This window comes from Electrophorus electricus, chromosome 2 (genome assembly GCF_013358815.1).
Source record: "Electrophorus electricus isolate fEleEle1 chromosome 2, fEleEle1.pri, whole genome shotgun sequence".
NCBI lineage: Eukaryota > Metazoa > Chordata > Actinopteri > Gymnotiformes > Gymnotidae > Electrophorus > Electrophorus electricus.
The window spans coordinates 35,003,267-35,025,918 of NC_049536.1; the positions used below are offsets into that span (position 1 = coordinate 35,003,267).

The 22,652-nt window shown below is 41.8% G+C and overlaps 5 protein-coding genes across 23 annotated transcripts in view; 1 reads left to right on the forward strand and 4 right to left on the reverse strand.

Annotated features, from left to right (window-relative positions):
- Positions 1 to 585: 585 nt before the first annotated feature.
- On the reverse strand, positions 586 to 1,479 carry stx19 (syntaxin 19). Its single transcript, XM_027012615.2, has one exon. The coding sequence runs from the start codon at positions 1,477 to 1,479 to the stop codon at positions 586 to 588; it is 894 nt and encodes a 297-aa protein (XP_026868416.2).
- A 5,151-nt stretch (positions 1,480 to 6,630) lies between these two features.
- Positions 6,631 to 10,105, reverse strand: rsph1 (radial spoke head component 1). Of its 2 annotated transcripts, none has more exons than XM_035523876.1 (8): positions 10,002 to 10,105; positions 9,809 to 9,922; positions 9,040 to 9,145; positions 8,852 to 8,942; positions 8,536 to 8,671; positions 8,382 to 8,453; positions 7,502 to 7,616; positions 6,631 to 7,342 (listed from the first exon to the last, which is right to left on the reverse strand). In XM_035523876.1, exons 1-8 carry the CDS (start codon positions 10,050 to 10,052, stop codon positions 7,257 to 7,259), a joined length of 771 nt encoding a protein of 256 aa, XP_035379769.1. In that variant the 5' UTR covers positions 10,053 to 10,105; the 3' UTR covers positions 6,631 to 7,256. The 2 variants fall into 2 exon arrangements, with proteins under 2 accessions (XP_035379769.1, XP_035379768.1); XM_035523875.1 differs by having other exon boundaries at positions 9,809 to 9,935; positions 10,002 to 10,086.
- A 50-nt stretch (positions 10,106 to 10,155) lies between these two features.
- Positions 10,156 to 12,237, forward strand: cln5 (CLN5 intracellular trafficking protein). Of its 2 annotated transcripts, none has more exons than XM_027012667.2 (4): positions 10,156 to 10,324; positions 10,599 to 10,773; positions 10,855 to 11,080; positions 11,167 to 12,237. In XM_027012667.2, the coding sequence occupies exons 1-4, from the start codon at positions 10,218 to 10,220 to the stop codon at positions 11,652 to 11,654; spliced, it is 996 nt and encodes a 331-aa protein (XP_026868468.1). In that variant the 5' UTR covers positions 10,156 to 10,217; the 3' UTR covers positions 11,655 to 12,237. The 2 variants fall into 2 exon arrangements, with proteins under 2 accessions (XP_026868468.1, XP_026868469.1); XM_027012668.2 differs by having other exon boundaries at positions 10,999 to 11,080.
- Positions 12,238 to 12,943: 706 nt separating this feature from the next.
- fbxl3a (F-box and leucine-rich repeat protein 3a) lies at positions 12,944 to 18,254 on the reverse strand. Of its 4 annotated transcripts, XM_027012625.2 has the most exons (6): positions 18,093 to 18,254; positions 17,263 to 17,623; positions 15,301 to 15,423; positions 14,992 to 15,163; positions 13,834 to 14,470; positions 12,944 to 13,389 (listed from the first exon to the last, which is right to left on the reverse strand). In XM_027012625.2, coding segments are annotated over exons 2-6 (1,293 nt in total). In that variant the 5' UTR covers position 17,623; positions 18,093 to 18,254; the 3' UTR covers positions 12,944 to 13,388. The 4 variants fall into 4 exon arrangements, with proteins under 4 accessions (XP_026868426.2, XP_026868427.2, XP_026868424.2 ...); XM_027012626.2 differs by having other exon boundaries at positions 12,944 to 14,470; positions 14,992 to 15,100; XM_027012623.2 differs by having other exon boundaries at positions 12,944 to 14,470.
- A 128-nt stretch (positions 18,255 to 18,382) lies between these two features.
- The window catches only part of mycbp2 (MYC binding protein 2), a 66,799-nt gene continuing 62,529 nt past the window's right edge, over positions 18,383 to 22,652 (reverse strand). For all 14 annotated transcript variants that reach the window (XM_035521247.1, XM_035521275.1, XM_035521228.1 and 11 more), the window contains 10 exons: positions 22,462 to 22,563; positions 22,218 to 22,346; positions 21,908 to 22,040; positions 21,675 to 21,778; positions 21,347 to 21,535; positions 21,132 to 21,239; positions 20,788 to 20,997; positions 20,133 to 20,240; positions 19,698 to 19,863; positions 18,383 to 19,556 (listed from right to left, as the gene is read on the reverse strand). In XM_035521247.1, the coding sequence (XP_035377140.1) occupies positions 19,441 to 19,556; positions 19,698 to 19,863; positions 20,133 to 20,240; positions 20,788 to 20,997; positions 21,132 to 21,239; positions 21,347 to 21,535; positions 21,675 to 21,778; positions 21,908 to 22,040; positions 22,218 to 22,346; positions 22,462 to 22,563 (1,365 nt within the window). In that variant the 3' untranslated portion in view covers positions 18,383 to 19,440. The remainder of the gene's footprint in view (positions 19,557 to 19,697; positions 19,864 to 20,132; positions 20,241 to 20,787; positions 20,998 to 21,131; positions 21,240 to 21,346; positions 21,536 to 21,674; positions 21,779 to 21,907; positions 22,041 to 22,217; positions 22,347 to 22,461; positions 22,564 to 22,652) is intronic.

Sequence of the window (22,652 nt, forward strand, 5' to 3'; positions counted from 1 at the left end):
GTTCCAGTTTCTGCATTGTGATTTCTGCAAGGAGTCCTGATATAGGGGATCCCATCGGTGATCCTTGGATTTGTTCGTTGGTTGGTCCATCAGGTTTGAAATAGGTTAACATACAAAGATCCAGTAGTTCACATATATTGTCTGTCATCCGTAGTCCTCCTGTTGGTTGGCCGTGCAAGAGTTCTCTGAGTGTTTCCTCGTCCGTCTTTAGATTTATTAAAGTGAATAGCGAACCAAACCAACCCAAGCCACCAATATCCCAAAGTAGTTACATACCCAGAAGCCTTCAGTGCTGTGTAGCAGCCAAAGCTTTGGTACTCCCTTGGCTGCAGTATTTCACTGGCTCATCTGTCTGTTTTCTCAGTCTGATCTCTTCATCCCTTCTGTTATCTCAATCTGATCTCTTCGCTCTGTTTTCTCAGTCTGATCTCTTTATTCTGTCTATTTTCTCAGTCTGATCTCTTCGCTCGGTCTGTCTCTCAGTCTGATCTCTTCATCCCTTCTGTTTTCTCAGTCTGATCTCTTTATTCTGTCTGTCTCTCAGTCTGATAGTCTGATCTCGTCTTGCTGCCCTTCCTGTCCTCCTTAGCTGCTTATACAAGGACAGCAGCAGCAGCAGAGCCTTCTCAAAGGGTTCCTTCTCTTATATCTGGACGCTATTTTGAACTTCTCGTTAGTAACCACCACATAGTCCTGTGTCTTTTCCACGTTGGCCTGGATGTTGTCGATCTGAACGCCTTGTTCCTCCACAAGCATGAATACAGCGAGGAAAAGGTCACTCAGCTCCTTCATGTTGCTCTCCAGAGTAACGAGCTCTTTGTGGCGCTGTTCGATCTCTGATAGTTGAGTGCGTGTGATTTTCACATCCAGCAGAATGTTCTCGGTGAAGACATCCCATTTGCCCTGTTCCATCATGTTCTCCACCTCCACCTCGGACACCTCCTGCCCAGCCACCTCCAGCTGTCTAACTATGAATCGCTTGCACTTGTCCTGCTTGCTCATGAGCGCATCGTTGTAGCGCCGCATGACGCTCTGGAAGCGGTGGAAGAGTGCTGCATGCTGGGTCCTCTGGATCCGCACGGTGGTGACCGACGCACCCAGCTCAGCCTCGGCGTGGTCGGCCCTGCTGGAGAGGCCATTCAGCTGCTTGTGCAGGCTCTCTGCCTGAAGCTTGATGCTCTGCACGACACTGCTCTCCTTGCGCATCACGCTGAGGCGCAGCATGGTGGCCACCAAGTTCTTCTGCTGCTGGCTGATCTTCCTCACCTCCGCCTCCAGCTCGTTGATGCCATCACCGACGCGTCTGGCCTCCTCCAGGAAATGCTTCAGCACGGGCTCAGCTTCGAAGACCACGGCCTGCGGGCCGAGAGGGGACACGTTATCTTCGTCCTCGTGGTGGTGGGTGACAGGGTTGTCATCTCCACGCTGTCCTTGGCTGTCTTTCATGCACTGTCGTAGCTCATCAAAGCGATCCTTCATGACTGAGACGGAGAGACGAGCGCCTCAGGGAGAATGGTGTCACGCATGCGTTTAGCCCAAGAGCTGTCCCTGCATGTCCTGTAATTGGTCAGAATGAGGTCAGAGAAAATGGACATTGTCACACACAAACTCTTTTCAAAATACATGAATTACACAAAATACTCAAAGAACAGTGTGATCAAAAACATGCTTTGCTTAAATCATTCATAAAGATGCATTATGTGCTGCAAATGTATCCACAGTCCACACATTCATCCCCTGCCACAAAACTCCTGCATTGCCTTTGACTGTGATGATGATGCTCTGGGTGGTAAACTTGGAATGTGCATATAACCTTAACTTAGCTAATTTACATAAACATAAACTTAGCTTACACCTTTGCATAAAAATAGTGGAAAAAGCATTTTTGGAATGTGCACCATTTCATCCCATAACAGCCTTTTCTAAATTACAGAGGAGAAATGTATATTTAACATGGAAAAAATATCACATTTTTTTTGCCAGTTGGAATTTCCGTACACCCTATCTTTGACCAAGCTAAATCCACGTGCCAAAGAAAGGATGAAATGACAGTCAATTTTAGCTTTCTAAGTGAATGTTTGTAGGTATGAATGCTTATGAATACTAATAGCTCCTGTTCATATATCTTTTAGTACATTTATTGCCTCCTCAGTTTAAAGTGTCTTTAATTAACAAAGTCCTAAATGTGACCATGACACTGCACATTTTGCTGAGGTTTACTTTGTTCTACAATGGTGGTGTGAGAAGTAAAATTTATTACTAATGTTTTTCATGTGCAGTGGAAACATGGGCCTTGAGAATCGAAGTAGATTTTTTAAAAAGGCTAAAGTGTGGAATGTTTATAAAATGTCTGAGCAAAATTAAAAGGAACAGTCCAACTCAGATGTGATCCAGTTACAAGATGAATTGCAGGCAGGAAAGAGTGCAAATACCTTTACGCGCGCACGTGTGTGTGTGAGTGTGTGTGTGTGTGTGTGTGTGTGTGTGTGTGTGTGTGTGTGTGTGTGTGTGTGTGTGTGTGTGTGTGTTTGTGTGTGTGTTTGTGTGTGTGAGACCTGTCTAGTTCTAACGCATATAAGGGTGAGCTTTGTTCAGCTCATCCAGGCTCAGAGGTCTACTGAGCTATGCTTACACAGCCAGGAAAACGCAGGAAAACATTTCACAATGTTTCTGTATGTCCAGTTCAAATTGCCCTGAGCATCTATAACAAACTAGGCCTGAATTTCCTAACACACATTGTAAATGGTGTTGTACATCAGGGTATGTTCTTGTTTGGTTTCACTGCCCACAGGCTCATCTCCAGTCAGTGTTTATAGAAAAACTCTTAGTGCTGACATACTATATCATAGCTCTGTGCTGGTGTATTAGTCAGAGGGCCAGCTTTAGGACACACACTAAGCTGTCCAGATAAATTATACCATCAGTAAACCCTTCATGAATTGAATGTCCATAGGGTCATAAAGGTTTTTAGGTTCAAACTACCTACATAATTAAAAACATTTAAAAATCAACCATTTACTTGCTATTATAGTTAACTATAATAGTTAACTAAGTTATAGATAACTATTACTGTTTACAGTTTAAGCAAAAAGGACTACTGCCTTTCTGCTAGATAGGCTGCTAAATGACCAGTAATATAACAATCATACTAAGGAAATTATATTTAACAGGAAATATTGAGTCATTCTTTAGAAGGCTAATGTATATCTCTTTCTTTGTATTTGATCTGAATAGGAATATTCATCCCCTCTATAAATGTTAGAGTAAGTTATACGGTAAAACAAAACTCTCTGTGCTTGTTAACACTTTGTAATGACCCATTAAGACAGTGTAACAGTTATGAAAATGTTTTACCTCTTTTCTTTTAATCCCCGAAGGGCTGAATTCTGCTGCATTGTGTGCAGCCCTGGATTTAAGCCCACACTTCAACTCAACCATGGACATGATGAAACCTGAGCAGATCCCACACGAGAGAACAGGAAGTCCGAGCAGTGAAGATTCCTCAGGGACGCGCTCTAACCCGGTCTGATCTAGAGGGACACAAACGTCTGAAAGCTTATACAGTCCAGTCTCCTGGGAAATCTGGTAGAGCTAGTTTGTGACCACACCTCCTACTGTAGTTAGAACTGTTTAATAAATGGAGAAGAGAGCTTGTTAGGCTATCTGAAGGAGCAGGAGTCACACCACCAAGCAAAGTGCAGAGAGACCACAAGCTGCAGCCCAAGTTCCTTGAACTCAGTGTAGTTTACAGCAACAATAAGCTCATTGAACTGTTCTGATTACTTCTGACAGGGTTTAGAATTTATGTGCCAAAATAGCAGAAAGACTCTCCACCCACACATAACACACTCCTGCACCCATGTCCAGAAAAACACACACATACACACAAACACACTTTCTAGTTTCTCTGTGGGTATTTCATGCATCATTAAATTGGTATTTAAAATATGAGGTTTTGGCAAGTAGGTTTTATTGTTCATGTTCCAACTGAGAAATCGTAATATGTCATTGAGAAAGCAGTAGAAACCAGGAGCAGTCATTATGAATTAGAACCTAGCTAACCTGTGTAAGATGAATTTGTAGTGTTACTGGTAGTGTAACGGTTCATGAACAGTTAATTTTTACTGGCATGATTAATTCCATCACTGAAGTGCTTAGCTTGCTTTGTAGATAAACTTTTAATAGCTAGTATCACGTCTGTAAAGTAGAAAAACATATTGCCAGCTCATGCTTCTATTACTGCCACTTCAGGTCTGACAAACCTTTCATTTAGACCCCATTCTGCTGTCTAACTGTAAGTAATTATACAATGTAAATTTTCATGTCTTGCAAAGATAAAGTGAAAAACCGCTGTAATGTTACAAAAATGTCTATGGAAGAAACATACCTGAAAAGACTGTTGGAAGCCTTTCATAATGCCCCTAAGAACTGGTTTGAGGACAGCTCGTCAGCCCCTGCCAGGGTCTTAAATTATCGGATGAGTGTCTGTAAAGAGAAGCAGGAGTGCAGAGGAAACTGATACTGCTTCAGTCTTGATTTCTAGATAGATGACAGAAAACTGCACAATGCAGTTAGTTTGATTTAGTATATGCTTTAAAAACCTGAGCATTTACAATAACCCAAATGGATTAGGAAAGCAGAATACAGATAGGATACAATATCTGTGTGAACCATAGAAATGCTTTGGGAACTCTCGCTTTTAGACTGCTGTGGGATTACAATTTAGCTTCAGAAGCTTGTTACTCTTAGTAGGGAAAAGACAGGTGAGGGAGAGGTCACACAAACAGTGGAACACAGTGAAAGTAATGGTCAATTCAATCTAACCAATCAGCAACCCCAATAAAGAGAAGAGAATGATGATATAAAGTGCATCAGCCTACCAGAAAGCAGTACACTGCTACATGAATAGCCTTTCCTCCCCCTTGAGAAAGAATCCAGTCTTAAAAGCAAGCAGCATTCCATTTCGCCCAGAATAAACATCCCTTTAAACAAATCTCTGCCTTGGCCTGGTTTCAGGTTCAGTAGCTAATAGTGGCGGCATAGGTAAGTTAGTGTCACTTATAAGACTGTTATATAAGAGCATTGGTAGCTGAGTGGTTAAACTACTTGACTAGTAATCCAAAGGTTGCAAGTTTAAGCACCACCATGTTGCCACTGTTGGGCCTTAAGTTGTGTTCAGTCTGAATTGCAAGTTGCTTTGGATAAAAGTGTCAGTTAAATGTAAATAAATGTTATGTCGCTCATGTTAGAGTAGTCCTAAGAGTACACACCATTTAAAGCCTTCTGTAACATGTCTGTGTTATTAGCTTGTGTTTTGTGGTAAGTTTGTGGTGTGGGGCCAGGGGAGGATGGATTTCCCTGCTCAGCCGTGTGTCCTCTCCAGATTTCTTCATTCTTCTAGTGTACTTGGACCCTTTATAAAGCTGATTTCTTTAAAGCTGTTGTAAGGGTACCAGGCCACATGCACAAACACAGAGAGTCGTAGACTGTATTTAATTTACCCTTCAAACATTTATCCTTCCACAGAAACTTTAATGAGTAGAATGCAATTTCAGATAGAATCATATGGAAGAACCAATACTATTTGTCATAAAGACAATTAATAGGATTCGAATACAGAGTAAACAAAGGTGTAACTGAGTACTTTATACCCCACAGCAGCACAGTGACTCAGCAACGTTACAAATGGACTGGGCGCGTCACATCAATTGTTTTGTTTTGTTTTTCTTTATATTTGGTAATTAAAACATGGATGATAGTTCTTTTTATTTTTCCAGTTCTTTTTTGTCACTCAAGTTTGTTGACTGAGGGTGGTGGAGTGCTGATGTTCCAGGGTGCCCTCATGCCTGTGGTTCCTTCTGGCTCTTTCCTCTTAGCTGTGCTGCCATAGCTAGATCTGCTGCAGTCAATCACTGCACATTATAGTTCCCTAATTGACACACCCCCATACCTGCACATGCCTAATAATCTAGCCTCTCTTTCTGCCGAGGTTTACCTACCCCTGACATGATGTTACTGAGCCTCAACCCGTCTCAGCTTTCATGGCTCCTCCCACCACCTCCTGATGCCCCCTGCTGTAGCCCACCACACCTCCTCCCAGACAACTACTCTCTGTTGTCCTTGACAGACGTTCTCATGCGGGATGGGTTATGGACACATGCACACTGTTGAAACCAGACTAGGACTTCTAGAAACACAGAATAGACATTCACTGATTATTTCTTTATTATTATTATTATTTTCTCACTATTCTTCTGCTCTTTATTGTTTCTATTGCGGTGTGCGTTGTCGGCCAGAGGAGGACGCCCCCTCTGAGTCTTGGTCCCTCAAGGTTTCTTCCTTATGCTCTAGGGGGTTTTCCCTTGCCACTGTTGCGCTTGGCTTGTTCACTGGGGGCTTGGACTAGGACATTTGTAAAGCTGCTTTGTAACTATTTCTGTTGGAAAAAGCGCTATGTAAATACATTTGACTTTGAATTCAAAATGTACTTACTTTGTTCTGTGAACAGTGGGGAGAAAATTAAAAAATCAACATTACATAATATGAATTATTTGTAGAACATCCCAAATTTGCTTAAGGATTGTTTTTGTGCTTCTTATTTCACATGGAAACAGTAAAAAAAAAAATGAATTGTCCTCCATAATTTAATTACTATGAATACAAAGCAGAAAACATACTCATGTCACCATGATAAAACCTTTTTTCCAAGCAAGTTATACAGCTATAAAAACAGTGAATTATTATTTAATCTTTACCAGACAAATATAAGTATATACACACACTAAATGCTGTAACTAACTGCACTTTAAAAGCAAAATGACCAGTAATATAACACCAGTAATATAACAATCATATTAATGCAACTAACAACTACAAAAATTTACTTCCTTTTGGGGAGACATTTGACACTCAAATCACGTGAGTGATTAATAGCAATTTAGATACCATTGCTGAGTAAACAAGCATTTATTGTACAAGGACCCATGAAACAAACTACCATGTGCCAGGTAGTGTACACCACCCTTTGCAGAGAATCTTAAGAAAATGCATACCGATACACCAGAATTAAATTTCCACCATCTTCTGATTTGTGTTAGAAAATATTCATTGATGGAGTAAATTGTGTCTGGATCTGACAAGGAAACAAAACACTAATTACAGTAATAATCAGTTTAATATCACAGCTTAGAAGCGGTAATGACAATATTGTTGTATTATATAAATCAGTGCAGCTGTAATTGTGTCTTGCTTCATGATCAGTTGTTTTCTGGAGTTGGGCTCTGTTCTCCATTCTGTTCCTCCAGGATGGTCTGATCTTTTTTTTCTCCCGATAGGCCCTGGCCTACAAATAAAAGTACAAACGTAATGTGAATAGCACGATAGAAAGAGAAAGGTCTACAGCTGTATAAAAACTGTACACTACTGAAAATCTATTGCATTTGTGTTGTTACAAATATTGGCCTGAGTGTACAGTATACATGTCAGGCCACATGATACCCACCAGGAGGGGTGTGGTCTTTAGCAGGCGTGCAGACGGATAAAGGAGTCACAGCTTTGGGTTTCCATTTGAGAATGGCAGTATTGACGGGCTCCTCCTCCTCCGTCTCTCCTTTATCCTGTAGCCCAAAGACTCTCAAGTCATGAAGCGTCACATTAATGTCAACTCACACTATCTACACTCACACTTTTTACACTTTTTCTATAGCACTATAGAAATGCGCAGGTGTTTTAAAAGGCTTGATGTGTTTTTTATGTTTCTGAAGGATCAAGTTGGCCAAATATTCAGGTATTGTAAAACAAATAATAATAGAAAAAAAACACCAAGCTTTAAAACATTTGAAACTCCAGTGCCTGTCATCTAAGAGAAATTTCTAAGGCCAAACATTCTAGCACAAGACAGATAAGCAGAGGTTATGGTAGGCCTTTTTGAGTCTCTGTTGGCATGCACAAAGGCAACAATCAAACTACATCAGAGACACAGCAACAGTGTGCCAGGCTGCTTGCCACAGAACCTCCTCTCCAAAGGCTGCAATGGAGATATAGCGCTCCCCTTGAGGAGTGGATGGGGAGTGCAACTTCAAGACCATCCCATCCTTAATGGTCCCCTCATCTAGTGCTGGCTGAAGTTTCAGCAGGGGAATATCACTTTAATCAATCACAACATTTATTAGAGTGATAGACTCAATACAAGCTACTTTACTTATAAAACACATCATCTTTATACAATTGTTTCTATTACTTCCTTACTTCTTCATGTTCCTGTTTATGCAACAGCAAACACAGTTCCATACCTTGACTCATTATATTCATGACCAGGACTAAAGCTACATAGAAATACATTCTTCAACTTATCTTAATCAAAGACTGAAAGCTCATGTTACCTGATCCACCTGGATGTACTCGCCATGCTGCTCACAGCCGATGTCAAACACATATTTCCCTGGACCTGAGGGCTGGGGAACAGCTCGGATAAATAAGAGGAAACAAGCATTTCAAATAAATGGAGTGGAGAGAAAAAAAAGAGCTGGGACGTACATTATTGTTGTGAAACGTGCCCTGGAATTGGTGGTTTAGATGAATTAACTCGCCAGCAGACTCCATCTTACCCATAACCCACATGCCAACGTACTTGGAGCCGGTGTCGTGGTGTGTGTACACACCTTGCCCATGCCTGTTCAACAGATTAAAAAAAACAAGGGGAAAGACAGAAGGGAAAAACTATAATAAACTGTTTGGCCAGCATCAATAATTAAAAATCACAAAATATAATGTACTGTCCATTCATTCAATACATATAGTTTTAATGAGACATCTGAATTCAAATGCAGATGAGCATAGTTGCAGAGTGCACCTTTGATGCTGCAGCCACTTGCCATCATATGTGTCTCCATTGGGATACGTATAGAGCCCGTGTCCCTGCCGTTGATCACCCACCCAGGAGCCTTCAGGGAGGAGAGATGAAGAACAGAGCACTTCTGTGTTCAAACATCTGTGCCTTACAGTCTCCTTCATCTGGAAGAAAGTACTTCCAACTCTCACCTTCATAAACAGAACCATCTGGATAGTAGAAAATTCCTTGTCCATGCTTCTGGTTCATGTAATACTCCCCTATGTATCGAGAACCATTCTTGAATCTGTATGTTCCCTGGCGATCAACGTGTGGATTTAATGGACACTTCCATCACAGAATATACATCAAAGTAATTAAATGTCACACAAAAAGAGATAATAAATGTAATAAAAGAATAGTTAATTTCTAATAAAAGAAATTAAAAAATGGATAAAGAAGATGGAATGTCAAAATAAAAGAAAGTCAGATTAAACTGCTAGGCTACTTGTAGAAGGTTCCTGGGTAAATGTCTTGTGGAAGGAGGTTCTGTAGTTTAGGGATATTCCAAGTCTTTACATTTTACAGTTAGTGCTGCTATATTCTAAAGTCCAGCATAATATTATATTAATAATTCTTTTGGGATATATTGGGTCAGGCAGCCTGAGACTTACAATGATGTTAGGACTAGGAAAACATTTGAAAAGTTTACTCTAATAAAATCAGGCAACTGGTGAAGAGAGATGTAGTGTGTCTGTCTTTAAGTATGGAGATCAATCAAAAGTTTAAGAAAGGTGAAGACTATTTGCCATTCGCAGGAGGTTATCTTTAGTTCTAGAGCAGTACCAATTCTTGAATGTTTAAGTTTTGTTCTCAAGTGTCACTTTGATTAAATAGTCACAATAAGCAAAGACACCAAGCCTAAGTCTGATTCAATCCAGACACAAAACATCTAGCAAGCCATTTTATCCAGGTGTTTACCTGCCCAGACCTTTTCCCGTGTTCATACATCCCCTGGTAAGTGTCCCCGTTGGGCAGGACGGCTCTTCCGACGCCATGCCTCTCTCCCGCTTCACTGCGATCACCCTCGTACTCCTGAAATGCAGGACTGGTGAGAGTAAGGCTGCGGGCTAATGAAGTACATGGAAATGTAACTAAATGTACACAAACTTACTCCAATATACCCCTGCTCATCTTCAAAATACTCCGATCCAACATCTGACATGATTTAGCCTACAAAGGGAAGCTCGCTACCACGGAAGAGTAGTTTGAGTTTGCTGTTACCATGACAGCACACGCGCAAATGTGCACTGCAGTGGCCACGTGACTGTAGTCAGTAACAGAAATAAGGAAGCAGCACATTTAGCCTTACGTTCCACCGATTCCTAGTATGAAACGTCGGGAGTTTTCTGTTTATTCTGTCCTTCAGCTTTGGTTTCTGTTTTTGATCGAGTTTCAGAATATTGATGGAAAGCAAGTATGGCCTGTCCCTTACAGGTAAGATAATACCACACGAGATATCTGACACCAAACGGTGATATCTAGCGAGCCCGGCTAACGCTAGCATGGCTGTGCTGGCCAGCGAAGTTTGGGGTGTACTGGGGGAACCAACATGTTAACCAGCTGGCTAACATATGGTTGCTCTTCGTCTAAGTTGTAACTAGTACCATTCAGTCGTCACGAAGTTATTTTGTGAACAAAAATTATTTTAAAAATCAAATGACACCCCTGACTCAGAGTCATGTGAGTTTCTTTGTTGGCAAAATAATAGGCGAGTTGACCGTCGTCCAGGCACTGATCCATACTGCCAGGCTTTGTACCCTTTCTGTCCTACCGGCGACCCTGAGGGCTGCATCCCTCATATGAGCGACAAGGATGTCATTTCGGTGTTTCGACTTCAAACCCCGGTGTGGGAATTCAAATACGGTGATCTTCTAGGAAAATTTGTAAGTCTACAATCTAACACATCCTCACAGTACTGATAAGGTAAGCTAATAAGTGCTTCAAGGTGTCTGCTCCTTTTCCAGCATGTAATGCATGATGCCATCGGGTTTGCCAGTTCAGAAACGGGGAGGAATTATACTATGGAATGGTATGAACTTTTCCAGCTTGGAAATTGCACTTTTCCTCATGAGCGAAAGGACATTGCTGCTCCTTTTTGGTGTAATCAGGGTGCTGCTTGCTTCTTTGAGGAAATAGATGACATCCACTGGAAACAGAATGGAACTCTAGAGAAAGTTGGAGAAATGTCAGGTATATGGCTGACCACACATTTATATAAAAACTTGTTTAGGGTGGTGTGCACATTCTGAATCGTAAACATCAGTTTTCTTTCTTAGGTGAACAGTTCAATAGCCTGGCACAGTGGGTCCAAGAGGACAATGAAACAGGTATTTATTATGAGACGTGGACAGTACGGTCAGATCCGGGGACCAACTCCACAACCTGGTTTGAATCATATGACTGTTCGCAGTTTGTACACCGCACTTACAGGAAAATGGCAGAGCTTGGAGCCAAAATCTCAAGCAAAACTCAGACTAACTACACCAAAATATACCTGTACAGTGGAGAACCCACATACCTTGGGGATGAGGAAACCATATTTGGACAGTCGTCCATGAAAGCTCTGGCTGTGGATATCAGAAAGTTTTACCATTCATTCCAGCCTCATCAGTCAGTGTTTCAGTTCCTCCTTAGTTTGATTGAAGCGTATAAAACAGTAGTACTAAAGGAGACTTTCTATCTGTTTTACAACTCTGAGTATTGGCACTTGCCAATGAAGCCACCCTACATACAAATTACATATGAGGAAGTTCCTTTACCGTAGAGACTGCCATCAGATTTTTACTAAAATGTCAGAGAACAATTCTGCATATTTACTGTGATTTGCCAGAGGTATACAATTAAGTCAGTTAAGTAACAATTTTTTTTCAGTATTGCTTTGTATAAAATATTTGTGTAACTGCGTATAAGCAAATGTTCCTCTTATAATTAATAATGAAATAACAACTGTTCCTTTTATTTTAAATTTTATAATTTGAGTAATTCAAAATTAGAATGTTTAAAAATAAATAAGCTGTAGCTCAAGTATTTTTCCCAAATAAAAATTTTGTACAAGAGCTTTGGAAATATTACAATTGTTAATTATGTCACATGATAAGAAATATACCTTTAAAGCAAACCATAAAGCCACAAATAAAACAATGTTTGGTACGTCACTTCTGCATTTCTATCAGTAACCTTCTCTAGAATGATCCAGGGAATGGCACAAATTGACATGTCCCACTCCCAAAATAATTTCAGTTTAATCCTTTACAGGTTTCTATATGATAATTTGTTTGATTGCTTTTAGCAGATATGATGGTTTTGAATGTATGAAAGCAAATAAACACCAATCTGCATTATAAGCATGTGCAAGCTAAATGGTGAAGCATCCTTCAGTTTATCACTAGCCACATGTGTAGCCAACCAAAGGAAAATGTCTTCTCCCTGAGGTAATAAAAGTGTTAACAGGCAAAAGAGGCCTAACATTGCATTAGACATATTAATAACATTAGACACATTAATAACGTAAAACATAAAGGAGTATAAAGAGTCTTTGTCCTTTCAGAATGATTTGCATACAGGGCCTCTGTAGAGGCCTCAGCAATGTATAAAAATGTGGGTTCTTTGACATTCTCCAGAGGGTGAACCAGCTGTTCAGAGGATGAACCAGCTATTCTCTTTAACTAATTCTGAAGTCTTCATTTTATATTTGAATGTTTAACTTAACAACTAGCTGACTGGGGATTTAGGAACGACATCCCCAACTGTACAACTTTGTATTTATTATATTAATTGTACATATATTTGTACAAATGCAACCACAACTAATTGTTCTAGTAGGAAGACTTCCATTTAACTTAGGATAAGAAATGTAAATGATCTACAAAATAAGACCACCTTCATAGAGACTAACTGTGAAAAGGCCCAAATGTCTTTCCTGCAACATTCTTCCTGCACCTGTTAAACAAGACCGAACTTGTATTATCTAAATTAGACTAAAATATAAATGTAGTCTCAGTTAATTCCTATTCCTGCAAAAAATTTTACCTACAATAGTGAACACAGAACACATCTTTTTAATGCTTTTTCAAGCATTAAATTTAATGCTTTTTCAAAACATCATTTTAAAACATGTAGACCATGGGATGCATTATTTGATGAGTTTCAGCAGTAACACAAAGTGCCACTCCAAGCAGAAAATGTCAAAACTGTATAGTCCTAGGGTGCCAAAGTGATGTAAGAGAGACAGAAAACAGCATCAAATAAAGTCCACAAAAGCCACACAAGTTTCTGTCCATTAAAGCTGCAGCAGTTAACCCATACAAAAATAACTCCTATTTACTGAAACTGTCATTATGTCCTGACAGTAGTACATGACAGACAATCCATTAAAAACATACACAAACCAGGCCCCTCTTCCTCCTCTGTGGCCTCCTAACATTTGCAAGAATCCACTGCATCCGAATCAAAACAACCAGTCAAAGCCAGGAGGAGCATCTGATGGAGTGTCATTCAGTCTGAGAAAAAATGATAAACATTGGAGTGGCTTTTCAGCTAGCTAGGGAACCTGAAAGCATTCAGACCTGATGCGGAGTAAGCCACATCTCTGTTTGACCTATTGCTGCTTCATTTATTTGTGCATTTTCAAGCTATTTTAAGTCCACTATCAATCCTACCAATTGCAGCTTTAAGGGAATAATGGTTCTACTGAGCAAAAGGGCTTCTGAATAATGTATAGCTGTATATCAGTCTCCAGTCAACACAGTTATTTAGTACTCTGTGCCTTCAGCATAGCATTGAAAAATTAATGACTCAATGGCTCTGAGAAATTAAAAAATATATACAAATAATTGCTCCATAGCTCCACCCACTGTTGGAAAAATGCAGACAGCTTTTAAAGTTAAAGTTTAAAGCTAACCCTGTACTAATGTGATGTGTCAATAGATCCATGAGCGTTTTACCAGGTATGCATCATATCTGGGAACCAGACTCGGCCAAGATGTTTGGAGACCTCCCAGTGGATCTCGTCCAGGCTGTATTTGTGGTCAGGAATGAGTACCTCCTCCATGATGGAGAGCTGTGAGAGGCGTCGGCCGCACATCTTCACAAACTCCACAAAGGCGCTGCAGGAGACCTCGCACTCTCCCAGGCCGATGGCCAACAGGTGCTTGCAGCGTTCTGCGATACGGATTAGCTCCTCGTCCAGCGGCCGCAGGCCATTGGCGCACACCACTAGTTCGATGAGCCGAGGACAGTTCATGCCCACACGGCCAAGCACGTCCTTGCTGACGGAGCGACCGAAGTAGAGGTGCGTGACAGGGATTTCGTTGCGGAAGAATGGCCCGAACTCATCCTCGTAGAGGAAGAAGTACATGACCAGGCTGAACTTGGGCGAGTGGCGCACCATGGCCTCCCAGCTGCTCTTCTTGATGGTGTGGAACTGTTGACCTGGGTTCTCACTCACCACGTCGATGCGAAGGTGCTCCAGGTGAACGTGCTTCTCCGAGGACAGGGCAAGGAGGAGCTCATCGCTCAGCAAGTGGTAATTCAGTGCCAGCTCCCTCAAGCCATGGCACTGGTCAGCCACACACAATATGCCTAGACAGAACAGAGACAAACGCTCACCACCACCAAATGTTAAGAGGAAAGTACAGCACATTTAACTATGAATCTTGGTCAGGGAAGATACAAACTTAATAACCCTAATAATGACTGAGTGGGACGCCTCAGTGACACTGTACAAGAAGGTGCTGATAGAGAACTTCTGGGTGTTAAATATCAAGCATAACTACCTGACTCATTATGGAAAGTTCAAGTAGATCTCTTTAAAACTGACAACACAAGCAAATGGCACAAACACACAGCACACATTTATGAGAAAATGGTAGAAGTGGTGATTTGGCTATGAATATACTTATGCGATATGTAAATTGACCTGCAGTTCTACACTCCCAACACTGACGTACTTATAAATCACAATAATAAAAAACAGAACCTAGCGCATGACAGTGATTACTGGTATTCAGTTCCATCTCATGCCAAAAATATCCCCACACCCAGAGTTCAGATCATTTAAATCTGATATACAATTCTATTCAGAGAGCAACAGTACATCGTACCAGCAGGAGAGACGTGTGGGCAGCTGCTCATCTTCAGAAGTTTAAGAGTGTCACTGTTGTTGGCCACCAGGACCTTAAGTGATGGGTCATCAACTGGTGTGTCATCAATCTTGAGAGACGACAGAGATTTTGAGTTGACAAAGACCACTGTCAGCGCAGAAATGAAGTGGGACTGGTGGTATCAAGAAGAAGAAGAAAAAACAAAAAACAAAACACACACATGCGGTTCCAAACAAGCCATCTTTCATACAACCCCACACCGCCCCATCAGGCTCCTTATAACATGACCGTTTTGTGGGGTTTTACTACCTTTGGTAACTCCATGAAGCTTGGCCGTGCTGTAGAGATGAGCCCAAGTGTCTTTAATGAGCAGTTTACCAGCTGAGACAGGATGTCACATGCTGCCTCTGCAGATTCTGTACTGCTGTCCACCTGGAAAGGTGCATTCCACAATTACAGTGCAACCCAAGCTAAACCACCACCAGGCTACAGCAACGAGTTCGGTTAAGACAACAAATCTGTTTGGTGGAAGAGTATACCAGCATAACAAAAACAGTTGATGCCTTTAAATGCTTACAGAGTAGGCTCACAAGTGCTGAGTACATGACTAATCGCACAAACATTGGAAATAGATAAATTTAAAAAATGTATCTAGCTATGGTGGAGTAGACCATACCCTGTGGAAATAACTTTGCTAGTTGAGAACAAAAGATCTTTCATCTGATTCTGAATAGTAATCTTTGAGAATTGAAAGGATAACTCAGTAAATAAGATGCAACCTCCACTATATGGTTAAAAGTATGTGGACATTCTTAGGCATTTCAGTCACACTCATCATCACTCAAGTCTCCAAACACAAACACAGGCATTATAATGGATCATACCGAAGAGCTCGGTAACTTTAAATGTGGCAGTCATAGGACACCACCTTTCCCACAAGTGAGATTGTGAAATTTCAGCTCTGCAACGTCTGCTGTGCTGTTACTGTGAAATGGAAGCATCTAAGAGCAAAAGCAGCTCAAACACAAAGCAGAGGACCATGGAAACTTAGCTTGGGGCTGCTGCATGCTGAAGTGTGTAGCATGTCAAAGTCACGTATCCTCTATTCTACCATTCTATTTCAAACGGACTCTGGAAGCAACATCATCACAATTGTGGTGGGTGCTTCATGAAATGGGTTTCCATGGCATGCAAACTTAAGATCTCGATGTACAATTCCAGGCGTCAGCTGGAGTGGGGTAAAGCATGCCACCACTAGACTCATGAGCAGTGGAAATGTGTTGTATCAAGTGATTAATCATGCTTCACTATCTAGAAGTCTGGTGGACAAATCTTGGTTCACTGATGCCAAGCAAACGCTACCTACTGGAATGCACTATGCCACCATTGGGTGGAATAGAACTGGAGCTGTTTTTCAGGGCTTGGCCAGACCCCACAGCAATTTTAGACAATGATATGCTTCCAACTGTGTGGGAGGGTTTGGGTAGGCCCCCTCCTGTAACAGCATGGCCATACTGCTCTGCACAAAGTGACTTTAATAAAGAATTATTTGATGAGAGTGGTGTGGAGGAAGTCCAGTGGCCTACACAGAGCTCTGATCTCAACAGCACTGAACACTTTTGGGAAGAACTGGAATGTCAGTTGCAAGCCAAGCTTTCTTGTCCAACATCAGTGCCTAACCTCACAAATGCTGTTTGTACTGAACAGGCACAAATTCCCACATGCACCAAAATCTTGTGGAAAACCTTTTTACAGTAGAGGCTGTTATAACCACAAAGGGTGCTAGCTTCATACAAACACCTATGGTTTTAGAATGGAATGTCCAATAACTTCATAAGTGTGATAATGTTTACATACTTCTGGCCATATGGTATACATGTAGTTTTTATTTTAGAACTTTTTAATTTAAATGTAGCCACTAGCTATATATTTTGTACATTATTGATCAAAGTGATCTAAAATATTTAATAAGTCATGTCAGAGAAACAACTTTATAACTTTGGCTAATGTTAGCCATTTACTGAAATGAAATGTACCTAGCTTGCTGGCTTCATTAACTAGCCTCAAGAGAAATGTACTTAAGCTATATAGTATTTATTTATGTCATTCGCCAATACAATTAACCTTTAAGGCACTGTCAACTTTCAACATTTAAAGTTTTATATTTGTGATCCAACCATTTTCTTTACACCAGGGCTGCTTGTTTCCTTCACAAGTCTACCAGCGTATTCACGGTATGGCAAAGCAAAATGTTCCTAACTAGCCCCTCACCTTAAAACTAACATACTGTAAATGACTGGCGTGCCTTTGGATGATTTGCTTGATAAGATCAGGATGTGTCGCCTTTAGGTAAGAGCTCGCAGGTTGGTTGAGCTCAAACTCGAAGCATCTCCAGAGTTCAGGCATATGAAAGGCCTGGTTCCAGCCTCGGCACACCTGAGAAGCAAATGCTCTATCTAGGAGAGACAAACACTGTAGGACACGCAGCAGTATTTCCTGGGGTAGCCATGCCCAGCTGAAGTCCTGGTCGCCAGAGTCCCCGCTAGGATGTAAAACTCTCTTGAAAAATTCCGTCTGCTCCTCACAGGACGAGCTGCTGTTCTCCTTGTCGCTGCTCAATCTTCTTTTCATTCTTAAGTGAAATAAGAACAAGACACGAAACATCTTTTCATGTCATGAACACAAGACAACTCAATGAAAGCCTATGTTGAGCTGACAAGACCTGCCCATTTTGAATAAGTAACTTGTTCTGCTAACCAGCTGATGTCTGACAACAATGGCACTAATTGACCAACGATTGAGGACTTTCCCCCCAAAATACTGCAGATTGGTTATATTCCCCCCATGAGCCAAACTGGCTTGGCCAAGCAAACATGGCTAGGGTTAGCTAGGTTACCAGACTGCAGGCACTTGGCATTTCTGTAGAAATGACAGGCCGCCCTGTTGGTCTTGCTAAACATACACCACTGTGTAGTTACATAGCTATCGGTCTAAACTGACTATAGATTAATTGATGTTTGGCTAATTGTATGTAGTTAGATGAGCTAGGTTAGGTAGGCCACTAACCAAATCAAATGAGGCCGTTGGCACATCGCAAATACCTGTGTGCGAGCAGCAGAATTATCTTATCTTACTGAGGCAGAACTTGACACCATTCCAACACGTAAGACGCACATCAAACTATTTCTCGTTTTAAGCGCCCGTTATCACCAGTGTCCCAGTTCAGTCGCTGCTGCAGATTTTCCACAAATGCCGCTGTTATGGTTTAGTGACAGGACGCAAGGGCTTGTGGGAGATATTCAAATGTCCCTCCTCGCGTCACCGTCACGAGGGACGTCACAAACGCATGCCGCTTCCATCGGGTAAAGAGACACGAGACACTTCAGCAATGCACCTTGCAGAACAGAGAATCTGTTTTATTACCATCCACCTCTATCCACCACAGAGAATACAGAGCAGATTTACAAGTAGCAGTTTTCTCTTTTACAGCAGCTGTTTGTCACACTTCCATACATTCTCACATTTCTGAAAAGTTTCACAATCTCTAATTTTTTATTTTTTTATTTTTTGGTGTGAAGACTGGCCGCCGGCCCGAAAATTCATGTTCTGTTTTTAAAATACAATGGTAGAACTCACCTTTGATATTTTTTTTTAAATATTTTTAAAAAGACAGAAAACGGCTTTGTACCACATTATATTATTGAGGAGTTGAAAGGGTTCACATTAACCCTCAGACATGGCAGACACAAGCCCATCAAAGTTTTCTGAGCACAGAGCTGATGTTATATTTGCCAGGGGGAAACACAACAGCGTGTATCACTGTATAAAAATGTACAGTGGCTTTATTGACATACATTCCATATGTTTACAGCTGTAAGATAGGAGGCACACCCAGTATTGCACGTCGTTAAAAGTTCTGGCTCAAAACAAAATCAAGAATATCAAACAAAACTGAAGTGTAGGGTAGCAACATCTGAATACACCTATTTGGATACTATTATTATATACAAGATTAGATAAATCATACACTATTTTCCTCCTAACAATATTGACAGTCCACTTATATAATCTTACCAGAACCTTTTCTGCCAAACCATGATGCACTCAACAGTGGAGAATACTGTACAGGATTACGAAAAGTCAGTTTACATATTGTTACACTTCAGTGATCGGGTGGCGCGCAACGTTTATGGGAGCCGAGAGTTACAACGGCCGCATGCAAACAGGTTTGTTCATATTTCTATGTTCTTCCTTTGCTTTCTTCAGCATCCACTGAGAGACCAAACTCCAAAGCAGAGTGGCTCATCACTGCCTCCTCAAAGCCGGACACCTGGGGCAACTGCTTCAGACAAGAAGCTGAAGTCTGCAGTTACAATTAAGCTGAAGTCTGCAGTTACAGCAGAGCAGGTAAAAAGGGGACTCCGAGAGAGACTTGGATAAGCATGTGACCTAGAAGGTGTGGGCATTTCTGCACACACCACAGCCCAGTGCAAACTCCTCCCCAGTGGGTGGATGCACCACATGCAGGGGACACTCACTTCCCTCCAGCTGTTTTCCCTTAGGTCCTGTCAGCAGAGGAAAGCACAACAATATTAGCACATCATAGATAAGGGTCTTAGGTACTGAGAGGATGTTTCAGATATCTGAAGTAAGATTATGATATTCTGTTGATTAGGACTTTTTAAGTGACAGAGACTGAATTTTACCTGCAGGACAGTGAGGCAGCTCTTCTTTGGGGACACTGGTCATTCTCTGGAAGTCATCGTGGCAAGCGTTGCAGAAGTGTGTAGTCCCAAAGCAAAAGAAGACAGCAACAGAACAGCAGTAGCGACATTTGTACTCAAGGAAGTCTGTCCCATGTTTGGAACACATCTGCAAAAAGGAAAACATATCTCTCAATATATGATGTTCACAGCAGCAATTTATTTTCTTGGTCCCTACAAGAACACTAAAATTCAAAACAATGAGATAGCACTAAACAGGAAACCAAAAATTGCTTGTTATTGGAGAAAAAGCTACTAAATACACTTTAAGAACACAAAAGCCTTTTAATATGTAACATGCTACTAATACACACATATAAGCACAAGATCATGCCTTTTATTAACATGTTTTAGTGCACATCATTCCGGTCCACTAACCTGTGCTCTGGACACATCTGAGCATGCTCCACAGATGAGCTCACTGGGGTCGTAGTCATCGCCCTGGCCTCCTTCTGCATCACAGCGTGCCTCTCCCCCAAAATAGGCCTGCAAAAGGCAACATTCACACTCACACTCGGGACCCAAAACAGCTGGGGGATCAGCTCCGTAGTTAGAGAGAGATTACCTCATTGCATTAATGCTGTCTCTAAAATCAAACTAAAATGAAACTGCTCTCCAAAAACCTTTTCTAAGTAAACCCCAGGTTCTTTTGTGTTTCATAATGTGCATGAAACCCCAGTTTCAAGTACCTTACTTCTGTTTTTTTCCCCTATTTTGTCTGTAAAGGACCTACACTGCATTTCATGCAAGTTTATGATAAACTAAAAGAAATCACATGATGCAGTAAAAGTGGAAAGCAACAGCTATTGGAATAACCTTTCTGGACAAAACTTCCCCAAAAATGGTCGTGTGTGTCCTTACACAAATTCATTTTTCTGTTCTCATCATCTGTGGGTTAAATGGATTAACAGTGGCATATCATTGAATTAAAAATATATATATTAACCATAATGAAATACTGGCCAGGTCAAACATTTACTACTAAAACTTGAAATGATATATGACCGGATGTGTAGATTCCTGTGGCGCTGACCTTTTTGCACTTGTAGCAGACATAGTAAGCGTATCTGTTCATGGCGAACCCAGCAGGGTGGTTGTAAAAGCGAGCTCCAGGCGTTGTGATGGCCTCACTCTTGTGCAAGCCCTCATATTCCAGTCTCATCAATGCTTTTCTCCTCACATCCTCATACAACTCTTTAATAGGATCCAGCAGGTCTTTGATCACCAAATGGTTAATTTTGTTCTAAAAATTGAACAAAAGATCAAACAAACATCAAGAAATTTGGAGTGTTGGCAAGGTAAGTGAACGTTCTTGAGCAGAGGCAATTTGTTCGTCGTGCTGGGATCCTGTGTTTGTGTGCACACCACATTACACACCTTACAGATTGGACAGGACATAAACCCAAAGGTTATCCGGGGCCCGAGCCAGCGGTTCTCCAGAACCCTGCGTGTGCACTGGAGATGGAACACATGACTGCAGTCCAGCTGAGGACGGAGAGACATACAGGTCACAAATACAATCTGCTTAAAAACATGTGGTGGTCCTTTAGCTATGGACATGCTTCTTCTGTTATTGAAGATGTGTGGAATACCTGAATGGCAGGGGCAGCAGACAAAGCCTCAGTGAAGCAGATCATGCACATGTCATCAGCGTCCTGCTTCAGGCAGCCAGTGGTCTTGTCACAGCCATGTAGGCAGGGCAGACACAAGTCCTCATTCTTCACCCCGCCACAAGGGTGACCGCATGCGTGCGTTTTGCTGCAGGCCAGTTTTGCATATTCCTGTACACACGCACATGCACACGCACCGTTATGGTCATGTTACAGATAGAGGGAGTGCCTTCGCTGTTTTGATCCGAAAGAAACCTCCGACAGGAGAGCAGCGTAGCACGCATCTTCTGAGAGGTGTAAGTCTCTGTACCTGGCAGTCTGGGTCTGAGCAGACACTGCCTACTGAGGACAGCTCTGTGCCATTCCTGGTGCCACAGAAGCGACAGGCCTCTGAGCTGCTCGACGCAGGTTTACCTGAGCGACACATGACACATGGAGGGCAGCCAAAAGAGCATCCATTAATAATCCAGTTACTAGGAATACAGCATATAATCAATACAGCACGGTATAATCATCATTTCCATGGCCAGGATGCCACATTACCTGTGTGCTCTCTGAACTCCACCATAGCCTTCATGGTTTTGGAGTCTGCCAGTGCCATGAGCCAGAAGAGTTTGGTCCTGCCACAGCCTTCATGCAGATCAACCTTAATGGCCTCCTCTTCCTCCTTAAACACCTGGAAACAAAAGAAGTATGATCACCTGTTCTAGACTTAATCAGAACACTTTCAGAGCCTGGTTCATGTATGCTGGTTATTGTTAACCTGTCTCTGGTCTGTATAGAGGAGTAGACCTGTCTCTGGTCAGTGTGGATGAACTGTGTATATATCTGGTTAGAGTGAGAAGTGGCACACCTGTCTCTGGTGAGAACGTGTGCGGCGGTGCAGGTGGAGAAACCGGTCACAGTCGGTGCACAGATTCCCACAAACATTACACAAGATGATGGCAGCGGTCTCCCCGTCGTCATGGTTATCGCACATGGGCTGTGAGCAAACATGAATGTGGGTAAAGAGCCAGTATTCACGCCCTCACTAAGGCTGTGAAGTAATCGTGCGTTTATGGCACCCCTGAGGTGTGTTAATATGGGCTGTGCTATACCATCTGCTTCTGCTGCCCATCTTTGCCCATCCAGCGGCCTGAGGACAGCCTGTCCACATGGTCCTGGTCCAGCACGCACAGAGAGGCTAGAGCCAGCCAAAGCTGTGCAGAAATCATACAGCACATTTAGCACATTTTAAAGACCCAGAGATGTGCAGCTCCACAACACTGTAATTCAAATGACTAACTGA

Bases quoted from the DNA above. Each gene is read 5' to 3' on its own strand.
- stx19 (XM_027012615.2), bottom strand. From the start codon at position 1,479: ATGAAGGATCGCTTTGATGAGCTACGACAGTGCATGAAAGACAGCCAA.
- rsph1 (XM_035523875.1), bottom strand. From the start codon at position 10,045: ATGTTGGATCGGAGTATTTTGAAGATGAGCAGGGGTATATTGGA. The intron at 8,454-8,535 runs GTACGTCCCAGC...GCTGTTCCCCAG, and splicing joins GCACGTTTCACAACAATAAT to CCCTCAGGTCCAGGGAAATA. The intron at 7,617-8,381 runs GTAACATGAGCT...TTTGGGCTACAG, and splicing joins AGTACATCCAGGTGGATCAG to GATAAAGGAGAGACGGAGGA.
- cln5 (XM_027012667.2), top strand. From the start codon at position 10,218: ATGAAACGTCGGGAGTTTTCTGTTTATTCTGTCCTTCAGCTTTGGTTT. The intron at 10,774-10,854 runs GTAAGTCTACAA...CTCCTTTTCCAG, and splicing joins GTGATCTTCTAGGAAAATTT to CATGTAATGCATGATGCCAT. The intron at 11,081-11,166 runs GTATATGGCTGA...TTTCTTTCTTAG, and splicing joins GAAAGTTGGAGAAATGTCAG to GTGAACAGTTCAATAGCCTG.
- fbxl3a (XM_027012623.2), bottom strand. From the start codon at position 17,622: ATGAAAAGAAGATTGAGCAGCGACAAGGAGAACAGCAGCTCGTCCTGT. The intron at 15,164-15,300 runs GTAGTAAAACCC...TGATACCACCAG, and splicing joins GCTTCATGGAGTTACCAAAG to TCCCACTTCATTTCTGCGCT. The intron at 14,471-14,991 runs GTACGATGTACT...TGTTCTGTCTAG, and splicing joins CCCACACGTCTCTCCTGCTG to GCATATTGTGTGTGGCTGAC.